At 48.9% G+C, this 12,964-nt stretch overlaps 1 protein-coding gene across 1 annotated transcript in view; it reads right to left on the bottom strand.

Annotated features, from left to right (window-relative positions):
• The window catches only part of WDR66 (WD repeat domain 66), a 78,833-nt gene that overhangs the window by 40,812 nt on the left and 25,057 nt on the right, over positions 1-12,964 (bottom strand). The window contains exons 12-19 of the mRNA XM_031948493.1: positions 10,562-10,773; positions 9,297-9,491; positions 8,170-8,420; positions 7,938-8,089; positions 6,102-6,275; positions 4,626-4,810; positions 1,870-1,984; positions 1,356-1,519 (exon numbers count right to left, since the gene is read on the bottom strand). Of these exons, the coding sequence (XP_031804353.1) occupies positions 1,356-1,519; positions 1,870-1,984; positions 4,626-4,810; positions 6,102-6,275; positions 7,938-8,089; positions 8,170-8,420; positions 9,297-9,491; positions 10,562-10,773 (1,448 nt within the window). The remainder of the gene's footprint in view (positions 1-1,355; positions 1,520-1,869; positions 1,985-4,625; positions 4,811-6,101; positions 6,276-7,937; positions 8,090-8,169; positions 8,421-9,296; positions 9,492-10,561; positions 10,774-12,964) is intronic.

The following is a 12,964-nucleotide window of genomic DNA, read 5'->3' on the forward strand; positions in this document are numbered from 1 at the left end:
CAGAAAAACAAGAGATACAGTGACGACAAGAGGGTGGCTCTAAGGAATGGCCACCAAACCACTCCAGCTGAATGATGGGGAACTACTGGGGACAAGCCTGGCCTGGAGAGAGATGGGAGGATGTCTCCCTCTGCTCCTTGGCACAGGGCAGGGGTCACAGGTGCGGAACTCCAGGTAACGCCAGACTAGTTCGAGGCAGTGATTGGGGGACTGATTTTCTTCTTCTTTTTCTTTCCTTAAAAAAAGTTCTCCGTAACAGCAAGACTGAGTGGTGATCAGCTATGCTAGCTCTTCTCAGCAACTGAGCGATTCCAAACCACTCCAATAGGCTTGAGATGGGAAATGCCAGCAGCATCCGATAGAGAATTACAGTGTGAAGGCAGATCGAAACATACTGTTTTCACCTTTTTTTTTTATTTGTTTGCTTTTTCTTTCTCACAATTTTTTCCCTTTTCTTCTGATTTTTCTTTTACAATGTGACAAATATGGAAATGTGTTTAAAAAGGATTTACATGTATAGTCGAGAGTGCTCGCTATCTTGGGATAATAGGGAGATTAATAAGGGAAGGAGGAAAAAAATTTGGAACTTAGAAAAAGGAATGTTGAAAACTATCTTTCCATGTAATTGGTAAAATAAAATACTATTGAGGAAAAAAAATTCTTTGTTCTATGGGCCCCTAGATGACGCAGTGGATAGTCCAGAACCTGGAGTGAGAACCTTGAGTTCAAATCCTGCCTCAGACACGTGCCAGCCGTGAGGTTCTGCACAAGTCACATACACTCTAAAACTGGAGATAATAGTAGCACCTCCCTCACCAGGCTGTTGTAAGATCAAATGAGTTAACACATGGGAAGTGCTTTGCAAACCTTAAAGCATTATATAAATACTGGTTATCATAATGGATCAGGGTCTAGAAATAAGGGGAGGATGTGTGAGAGAGAGAGAGATTCAGGGAGAAACAGGCAAGGGGGAGTTTATCCATAAAAATCTCTTTTAAAAGAAGGAACCCTTTCCTTAAAGTGATACAGATGTGGACTTTTGTCCCCACAAATGCGTGTCCTGCGAAAGAGAAGAGGAGCAAACCTTCCCTTTCTGTCACATCTAGGGGTTTGCGCTGGACTAGGTGGCCACTCAGATTCTGGGGCCGCTAAAAAGAAGCAGTTACCTGGAGGAAGCAGCCACCCAGCCGGGCTCTGTATCAATGTATGTTTAGAATAGGACATGGGTAAAGCCTCATGCCCACCTCGAATGAGAAACGGCAGCTTGCTGGATAAACAGGGTCTCCCAGGGGGCAGGTGACATCAGAAAGTTATCCCATGTCTCCCGGGGAGGGTTCTCTGTCACCATCCCTTACCTTAAATTAATCTCCCACTGTAACACGCTGTGGTCTTCTCCTCCTGCGGTGAAGACGTGGGTGCCGTCATAAGAAACAGCCATGCTGGACACTCCACTGGGGTGGCAAATGATGGCGGCTGTCTTGTGGGGGTTGCCATCAACTGGCAAGATCTGAAGTCCGACCTGGTGAGAGGTGTGAAGGGGCTGGAACAGGGGTCCGCCAGCCCTTCCCCACAAGGACCACCGAGCGGCCGGCCGACCCTCCCCTACCAGCTGCCACATGGACACTCCAAACCCAAGCCAGACCCCAGGGCGTCCCAGTCAGTGGCCAAAGTCTCCACCAGCTTGTCCGATGCGGTGGCGCTCTACCTGCCATGGCTAAGGACTATTCCAAACTGGAAGAACACCCCACCACGCAGAGGTCCCTGGGCTCCCTGAGCCCAACAGCCCAGAGGCCTCTGGCTGCCCTTCCATGGCAAGCCTGGGCCCCAGACAGCCGGCCCCAACCTTCCAAGGAGTCTCAGACACCCTACCTTGTCTTTGTTCACAAACGCCAAGTATCGTCTCTGTGAGCCTTTTGAGGAGGCCTCTGGGAGGACCAGGACTTGCTTGATGGGTGACCCATAAGTCGGCCCAATCAGAGTCTTTCTGGAGGGACAAAAACAAACAAAAACTAGTCTGTCTGCTCTTGTTTCAGAGATCAAACCTAAGCATGCACAGTCCGAGTGGGGGGGATTTTAGGTACAAAGCTTTTGGAAGGCACAGCGCCCAAGCCCGGAACGCCATCCACGACACTGAGGACCACTTCAGAGGAGGCGGGCCGGGTGTGGGGGCAGCTCCAAGGGCAAACGCTGCAGAGAAATCTCTGTGCAAAGAAGTAGTCGGGGACTCGGGCTTCCCCCCGGGGTGACTGAGAGAGATGGGCACAATGCCCCAGGACAAAGGAACAGCAAGGCCCATTTCAGGTGAGCAGCCTCGGGGGAAAGCCCTTGAGCCCGAGCAGTCAGTGTCCGGGCTGGGCCGGGCCGGTCTCCACTGCTCTGCATAGTCTGACGCGACAGGTGAACCTGGATCCTGGGAAATGGGGCCAAGTGAAACTGCTGTAGTCCCCTCTTCCCTTGCCAGAGCCATGACACTCTTTTATTCAGAAGCACGAGGGAAGGCGCAAAGGCGATGGTTATGGCCCAGAGGGACCTAAAGGGAGCATCCAGCAACCTTAGCAGGCACTTCCTTCCCAGAGGCTGGCACTGCTGACTGCACTAAGGTTACCAGCCCATCTGAGACGTGATTTCTGAAAGCACCAGAAGTGCAGGGAAACTGCCTGCTCACACTCCAAAAAGCGCCCGCCAAGTGACCTTAAGCAGTTGTGGAGAGAGCGCCGGGTCCTACGGCTCTCTAAGTCCTAATGCTGAAAGTCACCAAGTTTTGGAAAGTCTCTGGGCTCCAAGGTCAGAGGTCACCCTCGGGTTGTTCTGAAACGCTCTCTCACTCCCAAGCCTCTGCCCCTGCGTTTCCCATCTGCCATCAGCGGACATGGGAGGCAAACAGCCCCTCAGTGGGTTCAGCAGCAAGAGCAGCAAAGTGCCCAAGGCCCAGGGCTTGCCAGGGTCCATCTCGGGTTTGCTGCCAGTGCCCGGCCCCCCACAGGCGTTCCCTAAATGACTGACTGAGGGGAACACTGCGGTAGGTTTCTCTCTAGTCTTTGCCCTTAAAATGGTTTCCCTTCCCCCACCTGAACTCCAACTGCTGCCATGAAAGCCCATTTGGATGTGTTTTCACCCTGGGGAGTTCTGTGAGCCATCCTGGGGGGCAGTAGGCCCCCAGAGGCTGAGGGAGAGGCTGGGGGCTGCACGGGGACAGGGACTCCCCACAGCCAAGGCACAGATCACCTTCACTGACAGACCAGTCCTGCCCCCCGGATCCCCGGCCTATCACCTTGTCTCGGCTGGTGGGCCTCGTGACAGAGGGAGCTGGCAGACTGGGCTCGGCACTCAGCGCAGCCTCTGCCCAGGAGCACGTCCTGGCTGGCCAGAACTGGCTTTGTCACCTCTGTTAAGGAAGGGCATCTGCTCCTTCTGGTTCTGCAGCAGCGATGTTCACGGCAGCTCCCCAAAGCCAGACCACGTTCAGCATGGCTGCCATTACCCCATTCTCTTCCCAAGGGCCTCAGCCCGCTCTCATTGCAGTGGAGAACCCAACCCCCAGCAGCCTGGGGACCCCTGGAAGTCCCCAGCCAACCCAGCATCAGTGTTCAGGTGGGCCCTTTCTCTGGCCCCTGTGACCTCAGCTACCCTGAAGGTCTTCCCAAGTTGACACTGATGCATTGTTGGTGGAGTTGTGAACTGATCCAGCCAATCTGGTCCAAGCAATCTGGAACTGGGCCCAGCTATAAACAGCACATACCCTTTGACCCAGCAGGGCCATGACTGGGTCTGTATCCCAAGGAAACCATAATGGAGGGAAAGGGACCCGCGTGTGCAAGAACGTTTGTAGCAGCTCTTTTTGTGATGGCAAAGAATTGGGAACTGAGTGGCTGCCCAACATCTGGGGGATGGCTGCTACATGTGACCCATGAAGGCGAGGGAATATCATTGTTCTGTAAAAAATGATGAACAAGCTGAGCCCTGGAAAGATTCACATGAACTGATGCTGAGCCAAACGAGCAGAACCAGGAGTACGTCGCACACAATAACAGCAACTATTGTGATCATCAACTATGAAAGACTCCGTTCCTCTCAGTGGTTCAGTGATCCAGAGCAATCCCAATAGACTTTGGACAGAAAATGCCGTCTGCAACCAGAGAAGAACTAAGGAGACTGAATAGAAATCAGCACATGCTATGGTCACTTTTTTTTTTTTGCTGAGACAATTGGTGTTCAGTGACTTGCCCAGGGTCACACAGCCAGGAAGTATTCAGTGTCTGAGTCGGATTTAAACTCAGGTTCTCCTGACTTCAGAGCTGGTACTCTACCCACTGCACCACCCAGCTCCCCTGGTTGTTTTTTTTAATCTCTCCCATGGTTTTTCCCTTTTGCTCTGATTTTTCTCTCCCAACATAATTTATAAAACAAGATGTATTAAAAATAAATAAATCAACTAAAAAAAAGGTTCTTCCCAGGTTAAAAGCAAGAGCCTCCAGGGAGGAGCACCTCCTTCTTGGAGGACCTCTTTTCCTCCTCCCTGTTTGTTAGGTCCCCATGTGCTCCCCCTCAGCAGTTGCAGGAGGAAGAGCCCGCCTCCACAGGAGCTGGGACTGGAAGGAAGCCCACGGGTGGGACCCTCGGGTTACCTGCACATCTTGGTGATGGAGTTGAACAGCTTCACTTTGTACACGCTATTGCAGACGAGCAAGAAGGACTCTCTGGTGATGGGAGGGTACCACACCATGCACTTGGGGATGGCCTCCTGCTCCGTGCGGTGGATGTCCAGGACCTCCAGGTGGTCCTTGCCGCTGTTGAGGAGGTCGTACTCTATCTGCGAAGGAAGCAGCAGCCCCAGTGTCAGGCAAGAAGAACAGCCGCCCAGCAGGGGGGCACCCCATGGCCGCCTGCTATCCCAGCCTTCTTCCCTGGATCCCATTTTGCTTCGCTCTGTTTCCTTTTTGCCATTCAAGGTGGAAGAACTTAAAAATTCCTAAGAAGGGTCACAGTAAAGACTCTTTGGCTGCTCCTGCCCCGTAGCTAGATGCCCACCTTGTCTGGACCCTCGGTGCTGAAGGGGAAGCAAACCAGCATTAATTAACGAATCGCTGGATGAGTGCCAGGAACTGCACTAAGAACTGTTTTTGTTTTTTGTTGTTGTTTTTTTTTAACAGCTATTATCTTATTTGATGCTCACACCAACTCTGGGAGATGGGTGCTCCTAGGAAGCCCATTACACAGATGAGGCTGGATTTAAATCCGGGTCATGGAGCCCTCAAACTGCTGAGTCACCTGGGGGGTGGTACAGGAAGAATAATTGGACATTTACACAGCACTTAAAGGTTTACAAAGGGCCTTGCATGCACTACCTTCTTTGATCTTCACAATAATCCTGGGAGGCAACCACTCTAGGTAATATGCCCACTCTAGAGGTGGAGAAACTGAGGCTCAGAAAGCTCCCGTCCCACAGCTACCAGGAGGGGAGGCCTGAAGCCTCCTCTCCTCCTGCTCAGTCCCTTTTGTGTCACTTCAAACATCAAGGTCTCGGTGACCACTGTGAATAAGCTGTCCCCACTTACTATGGGAGGGGTAGCACCAGCCTCGCCCCTTCCACCGGCTGTGAGGCAGGCTCTGGGCTGAGGGCCAGGGATACAGCAGGGGCTGGTGATCGAATGGGGAAGACCACGTGCAAATAAAAGGTCCAAACCAGCTCCAGCCCCCCGGGATCGATGGAGGGAAGGCGCTGGGCCAGAATCCCCGCCACTGGCGAGGCAGGGAAGCCAAGGCAGAGCTTCGCGTGCCTTCTTCTCAGAATTCACAAAGGCAAGGTCTCTTCACAAACATCTCGGAGGAAAGAAGGCAGTGTTTGGGCCTAGAAGCTCTGAGGGAGATTCTCCGCTCAGCCACTGACTGCCATGGGACCCTGAACAAAGCTGGCCGGCTCCCTGGGCCTCGGTCTGTGCATCTGTAAAACAGGCCCGCCTCTGAGGCCCTAAAGCCCGTAATGGCCTCTCCTTTGTTCCTTTCCTTCCCACACTTTAGGCCCCGGGTAAGCAGTTACCTCCCTTTCAAGGAGAAACTAAAGGGAGAGCCTCCGCCAAAGGAGGCCACAGATGACGGCTTACCAGAAATCTGTCCTTGCTAAGGCTGAGAAGTCTGGGCTCGTAGCTGTCCACCTGAACCCCAAAAAGCAAACTCTGGATTTTCTTGTGGTGAGAATGAAGCCTTGCTAAATATTCCCAGACCTTTTCTCCATTTTTTATCACTATCATGTAAACGGCCACAGTAAAATTTACATCCTAAATGAGAACAGAACAATACAAATCATTCTTAAAATTGGAGGGTCCCCCGCATCATTTGTACCAAGGGGCATTTTAAAAACTCCAGAATTCTCATCCTATCTCTTGCCCTAATAGTGACGAAGGGACCCCAAAACTCTCTAAAACTCCTTGAAGGAGAGATTCTCCTTGAATCTGGCCTCAGTGGAGATCCCGCCTCAGGACAGACAGCTTCATTCTATGACCCTAGAGTTGGAGATTGTAACCCCACTAAGTTAAAGAAACACCCATTCAATTCTAAGATTTTCTATTCAATTCCAGCTCAAGCTAAAACCCAGCTTGTAAATAAAAAGCCAATTTGGAACTCGGTCCTTGCAGAGGAGCTAACATGCCCTCCTCGGCACAGCAGCAGCCTCTGCCCGCTGGAGTGATATTCTCTTTCAGCGCTACCCTCTCTTTATCCTCACTTATATCCCTAACAAGACTTTATACCTCTCTGTCAGGACCTCTTTACTAGAAACTTTACTTCTCCAGGACTTCTCCGCTACTTTACTCTCCTTTTGGGACCTTGCCACTAAGGATTCTGCCTTTCTATTCATGCATAGCAAAGGCTGACTTCCTAGAGCCAATAATAAACGTCTTTTTACCAATTCAGCTTTTTGAGTTTGTAAATTCCTTTACAAAGGACCGCCAGAAGGAGGTTCCAACAACTCTCTACCTTGTGCCGATCCTAACGGGGATTTAGGGGAGCCAAACCTCTTCATTTGGTTCCCTGAACCCCGAACCTGCCACTAATCTCACCATTTTACTCCCTGACCACCAGGAACCCTAATCTCCTCATCTGGTTCCCTGAATCTAATCTCATCATTTAGTTTCCTGACTGAAGGGAACCCCAAAATATAGACTTCATCATTATCCCCCCTTTAGGATGTTTTACCAGTGAATTTCCATTTACTTTCATCAGTCTCAGTACAGTTAATAAAAAATCTTTGGCAAAGGACCAACATACGAGCATTTATTAAGCCCATACTTTAAGCTGGTCATTGTGCCCAGTGCTAAGGGAGAAAAGATAAGACAAAACGGCCCCTGCCCTGAAGGAGCCCATATTCCCCTGAGGGACAGAATGGAGGGACAGAGACAGAGCAAAGTGCATACAAAAGTTTAAAAAAAAAAAAAATCCTTAGTAGCTGGAGGGGGAATCAGGTTCTTAAACTCGAGGTGAGAGAGAGGAAGGTGTGTGTTTCAGTGCATCTGTGGCCTTCTCGGCCATCCTCCAACCACCTGGGAAAGCTGACAATACTGTTATCTCTATTTTACAGATGAGAAAACAGAGATTTAAGAGACTTCACAAAGCTACTCTGTCTGGGGCGGGACTTGAACTTGGGTCTCCCTGATCCTAAGTCCAATCTTAACAGGGAAGCAGGCCAAATTGCCAGAAACACAGACCAGAGCCAAGTACGGGCAGAAGGACCTTGAGAGAGGCAACGGGGAGGCCCTGCAGCTTCTTGAGCAAGGGAGTGACGCAGCGGGCGCTGTGCGTTAGGAGAAAACTAGGGCTCAAGTGAACAGGTCCCTTAGTGCAGGGTCCTTGACGAGAGCCAAACACGGCAGGACCCCCATATGGGGCTGACAAGGAGGCAGCTGCCCAGATGCCCTTGGGTCCTTCTCGGGGGACGTACTTACCGCAGTTGCCAGGTATTGGGAGTCGTGGGAGAAGCTGATGAGGGTCACGGTGTCTCTGGAATATCTGAAAGGCTCGGAAATCTCGTTTTTCAGGGACACGGCGTCCATGATGTAAACCGCCCCGTCATTGAAGCCGGCCCCCAGAAGGTACCCTGACAACACAGGCCAGAGGACAAGGGCTCAGGAAGACGGGCTGGGGCCTGGGAAGGCCCATCCAAGGGGAGATAAATACCTTCAGGGTTGAAGGTCAGGCACTGGACGCCCAGCCCTTCGTCGAAGATCCTGCTCACCACGTACATCTTCTTGCGGTAATTCCACATTTTGAGCAGCCCACACATACTCCCAATAGCAATAAGGGGCTTGTAAGGATGGCAAGCAATGGCGTGAATGGCTTCCCTGGGCTCGATCAAGACTTTCTCCAGTTTGTTCCCATCTGCTGTGAAATGGTACACTCTGGCATTCGATGTGCCGATGATAAAATTTCTGTTTGCCAAGGAGAGACCAGGCCATGTCAGCGTTTGTGGGGAGCTGGGCCACAACAGCCATTCAGCTCCTAATTGCACATGAAACCACTCTGTGTCTGTAATTTTGTGACATTATTAACCTTCCATCTCCAAAAATACACCATCAATATCCAACAGCACCATTTGCAAGTGAAAAAGCCTACTTTTCAACATGCAAATTGAGTCATTAGGTATGCAGATGGACAGCCATTGTACAATTAGCTAATCTGCACATGCAAATATTCATTTGTGTATGCAAATGCAGAGTTCTGTGCACATATGCAGATGTGCCTGTAAATGTTGTAGGGGTAATTAAACAGCCTCATTTGACAATTTGGTCTTGAAAATTTATGGCTATTAATTATCAAACATCTTTAAATGCAGCAGCTAGGATGAGCTGAGAGAAGAAGAAAGGAGCTAGAACAGCACAGGAGGGAAACCAAACTCAACAGGGAGGGGAGCGCCAAGGGGAGGAGCTTCCCGATTTCAGATAAATTCAGACAATTCTTTAAAAAAAAAAAATCTATCAAGTTTCTGAAAAATCTTTCAGGTTTATCGAGTATTTGAAACCTTATTCATTAGGTTATTCATTACTGAATATTATTGCTTATTCATTAGCAATAAAGTTATCAGCGAAGGGACTCCTTTGCAGGCCAGTGAGTGGCTTTCCTACCCAAAGAAATCAAACAAGGCCTGATCTCTGGGAGCAGGCAGGCCTTCCAGGGAGAGACCCCCTCTGAATCTGAGGAGTCGCCACGGAGGAAACACATCTGTCCACAACGGTCGGTGTGCTCTGAGGGTCCAGGTGAGGGGTTTCTGGCTTCTAAGTCCCCTGGGCAGAGCCCGCCTGACTCACCTCACCATGAAAGGGTCTCCAGGAAGGGTGCAGTCTGAGAGGAAGCTCGATTTGTTGCTCGCAACAAGGAGGGGGTCCTTAGAAAAGGACAGCATTATGATGGGGCTCAGCTTCAACTGGCTGTACCAGTTAACCAGGGACAGTTTGCTATCATAGAACTTGATGTGACCTTTGACATCACCGGTTACGAAGAACCTGGAAAACACAAGGCCATGTGTCAATCCCGCGGCTTCCTCCCTCCATGTTTCCCATTTCCCACATGAGAGAGCCGCCCCAGAACACAGAACCAAGGCAAGTGTTTGTTTCCGTGCTAAGCCGTGCCCTGAGATTGGTCAAAAGCATCAGCTTGGTGCCCCAGGGGTCTAACATTGCTCTCTCTTGGAGAGACAGAGAGAGAAAGAGACAGAGACAGAGAGAGACAGAGATAAACAGAGAGAGAGAGAGAGACAGAGAGAAACAGAGAGAGAGAGAGAAACAGAGAGAAACAGAGAGAGAGAGAGAGAGAGAGAGAGAGAGAGAGAGAGAGAGAGAGAGAGTGTATGTATGTATCCATCAAGAAACTAAGTGGAAGGAACTAAAATGATGAAGTTGGTATGAACTTAAGAGAAAGCAACAGCAACAAGGAATAACACAGGCCATCTGAAAAGACAGACTTAGCCCCAATGTCAGGAAGAACTTCCCAGCAATGAGAGCCATCTCCAAAGGGAACAGAGAGTTCTGGGAGGCTTAAGTTAGGAAGCTTCCACTGCTGGGCTGGGGGTAGGAGAGGGTGGAGGGACTCCACCTTCACTCCAACCCTGAATGAATTCAGAACCTATAAAAGGATAAATTGCAAAGCCACAGCTATTGTTTGTTTTTGTTTTTGTTTTTGAAGATACATACCAAGGTTAATAGAGCTGCAAGGGAAACAATTGTACTTTACCTTTTGATTTGGTTGCTTTGTCTCAAATCTCAAAACCCTTGCAGACAGGAGTAATTATTAGTAGATTATACTTTTCTAGGTATGTTAGATTCTCATCATCCTCCCTCTTTTAAGGCAAGAACAAGGCCACTTATTATCTGACATAAAGCAGGTGTGTAATAAGCACTTAACGGTGTGTTAAATAAAGACCACAACCCCTTTATTTCTTTTATCATCTTTTTAGCTATCACCCATATATTAAAAACAAAGAGCCTCAGTGGAGCTGCCAAGGGAACGAAACATCAGTTGGAAGCTGGAACAACTGCCTCTGCGGTCAGTCCCAGGGCTGGGCTGCACGCCTTACCTGTCCACAGTAGTTAAGACGGTAAGACCATCCTTCTGCAGATGCAGCAGTTTACAGGCCTTGATATGAAGCACCTCTAAGGAAGTATAAGATCGAGGTGGGGGGTGAAGGTCCCAGACCACCAGCTTCCCTTCCAGCGTGGCGGTCAAAATCTGTCTGGCCGCAAAATGAAAGACGGACTGGCTAAATCTGCCCACAATCTTGTTGAACGTCTACAGGAGAAAAGTTAGGGGTTGCAAGTCAAAGAAGCCGCCCATGAAAATTCTGCAATACTTATCAGTACAAAAATAAATATACAATTTAAGCCCCTAAAAGAAAAACACAGTTACTTTGTAGACACTTCTAAGGTCCACAAAAGACCTGAACTGTTAAAAGCCTGGTGAGGGCCTCAGAGAATTGAATTTAATAAAATAATCTACTAAAAGCAGATCAAAGAGAGATGAATCACTCAAACTTCTCTGATTTTCAGAGAGTGAGAAGGGAATTTCAGGTGGGTGCAACCTGTCAAAAAACCTTGCTGTAGTTATAGAATAATGTCGACACATTCAAAATTTCCTGATCTGCTCTCTGCCAGAAAATTATTTCTCCAGGACAGGATGATTCAGGAGAAGTAGTATCAGCCCTGGAACGTAGCTTATTGCTCACTTGTAGAAGAATGAAGCCCTATCTGCAATAGAACCATAAGATTTAGGCCTATAGGAAGAGCCACCAATTCTCATTTCTTCATTGTGCAGATGGAGAAACTGAGGCTGTGAGTGGTTGATCACAGTTTCTTTTGCCTAAGGAAGCATCAGAACTGGCTTTCAATGTGATGTGTGAGAAGGCCTAGGAGCCTCCAGGGGCTTCCAGAGCCCACCTAGTCACGGCACCAGAAGTCTGTTTGTGTACAGAGGTAACAGAGGCCCATGGAGGTTAAATGGTCACGGACGTGAAGGTAAGTAAGGATGAAAAGTCTCATCCCAGGAGAGACGGGACCCAAAGTCAGTGCTTTATAAAGATATACTCACATATGTGCATTATGTTCACACACACATGGATATATATAAATACATATATATTTACACATATACATGTATATACATACATTCACATATATCATACATTCACCTAGACTGTATCAGTTTAGGTACCAGGAGACCTATTTTTTTAAGTCCTAAAAAAAAAAAAAAAAGGAAACAAAGCAAAATTTAGTGATTCGCTATGTGATTTTTCAAGTATATTACTCAGTTTCCCCAAATGTACAATGGGAATCATCATATTTTCTCTCTGTCTCAAACATATTATGACAATCAATCAAATAAAGACCACTAGTCGAGGAAGTTCCCTGAGCTCTTTGAAAGGAAGGGGTTAGTGAAAATCAGTGTTTTATCTTTCCTGGTACTAGAGGAAACTCACCAAATGCTCTCCTTTGTCATCAAGACTCACATTACATACGGTTCCTGGAGACCAGGAACTCTTCCCAGCCATAAGAGGCAATTACTTTTGGACCTTTTGGATCTTGAGGACAGGGAATATATATGCATTTTGGGGGCTTAGCAGCTGCAGAGCTCAGCCCAGCACCCAGAGCAAGGTAAAAGCTTCAGGGAGGCTGGCTGAATACATTTAAATGAAGTGGGAAAGATGGAAATCAGGACACGAGTCCCATGTATTTTATGATCATCTCGGTGTTTCATACCCTCGAGTAACAAGACCCTGCTTGGGAACTTGCCCCACTTGCCCCTGCCCAAGGGGAGCTGGAGCAGCTTGGGCCCACAGTGACACCTGGTGGCTCACCGGGAGGCTGTGCCCTGGGGAGGCAAAGCTGCCTGACAGCTCCCTTTCTCCTGGGCTCTGCTGCCCCTGCAGGGAGGAGAAACTCCTCTGTCTATAGACCAGAAGGCCGGCAAGAACCCGCACCCCCCTGGGGTGGAGGCTCTAAGAGGGTCCGTTGCACTCTGGGGCCTTTCCTTACATCAAACTTTCCAAACTTCACCCCATAAAGGACAATATTTGAGGTCAGCCTCAGAGTCTGGCCCTGTGTCACCAATTGCCTGCCAGAGCCCATTAACCACCCACTCAGCAGGTCCCAAGCACCCAAACCCGTTATTCTCAATATCCCTCTTTCCTCATTCGTCGCAGAGTTATCCTTGACTTTTCATTCTCTCACTTGCACAAGCCATCGGTTGCAAATCTTGATTCTTTCTCTACGATATAAATCTTACCCAATTCCTTCTTTCAACTCCACAGCCCCATCCCTTGTTCCAACCCCATTCCTCCCCCGACTATTGAAATAACCTCCTAACTGGACTCTTTCTCCCCTTTCCAACCTATCCTCAATACTGTCACCAGATTGATATTTCTTTCTTTTTTTTTTCCTGAGGCAATTGAGGTTAAGTGACTTGCCCAGGGTCACACAGCCAGGAA

This window comes from Sarcophilus harrisii, chromosome 1, assembly GCF_902635505.1.
Source record: "Sarcophilus harrisii chromosome 1, mSarHar1.11, whole genome shotgun sequence".
NCBI classification, from domain to species: domain Eukaryota; kingdom Metazoa; phylum Chordata; class Mammalia; order Dasyuromorphia; family Dasyuridae; genus Sarcophilus; species Sarcophilus harrisii.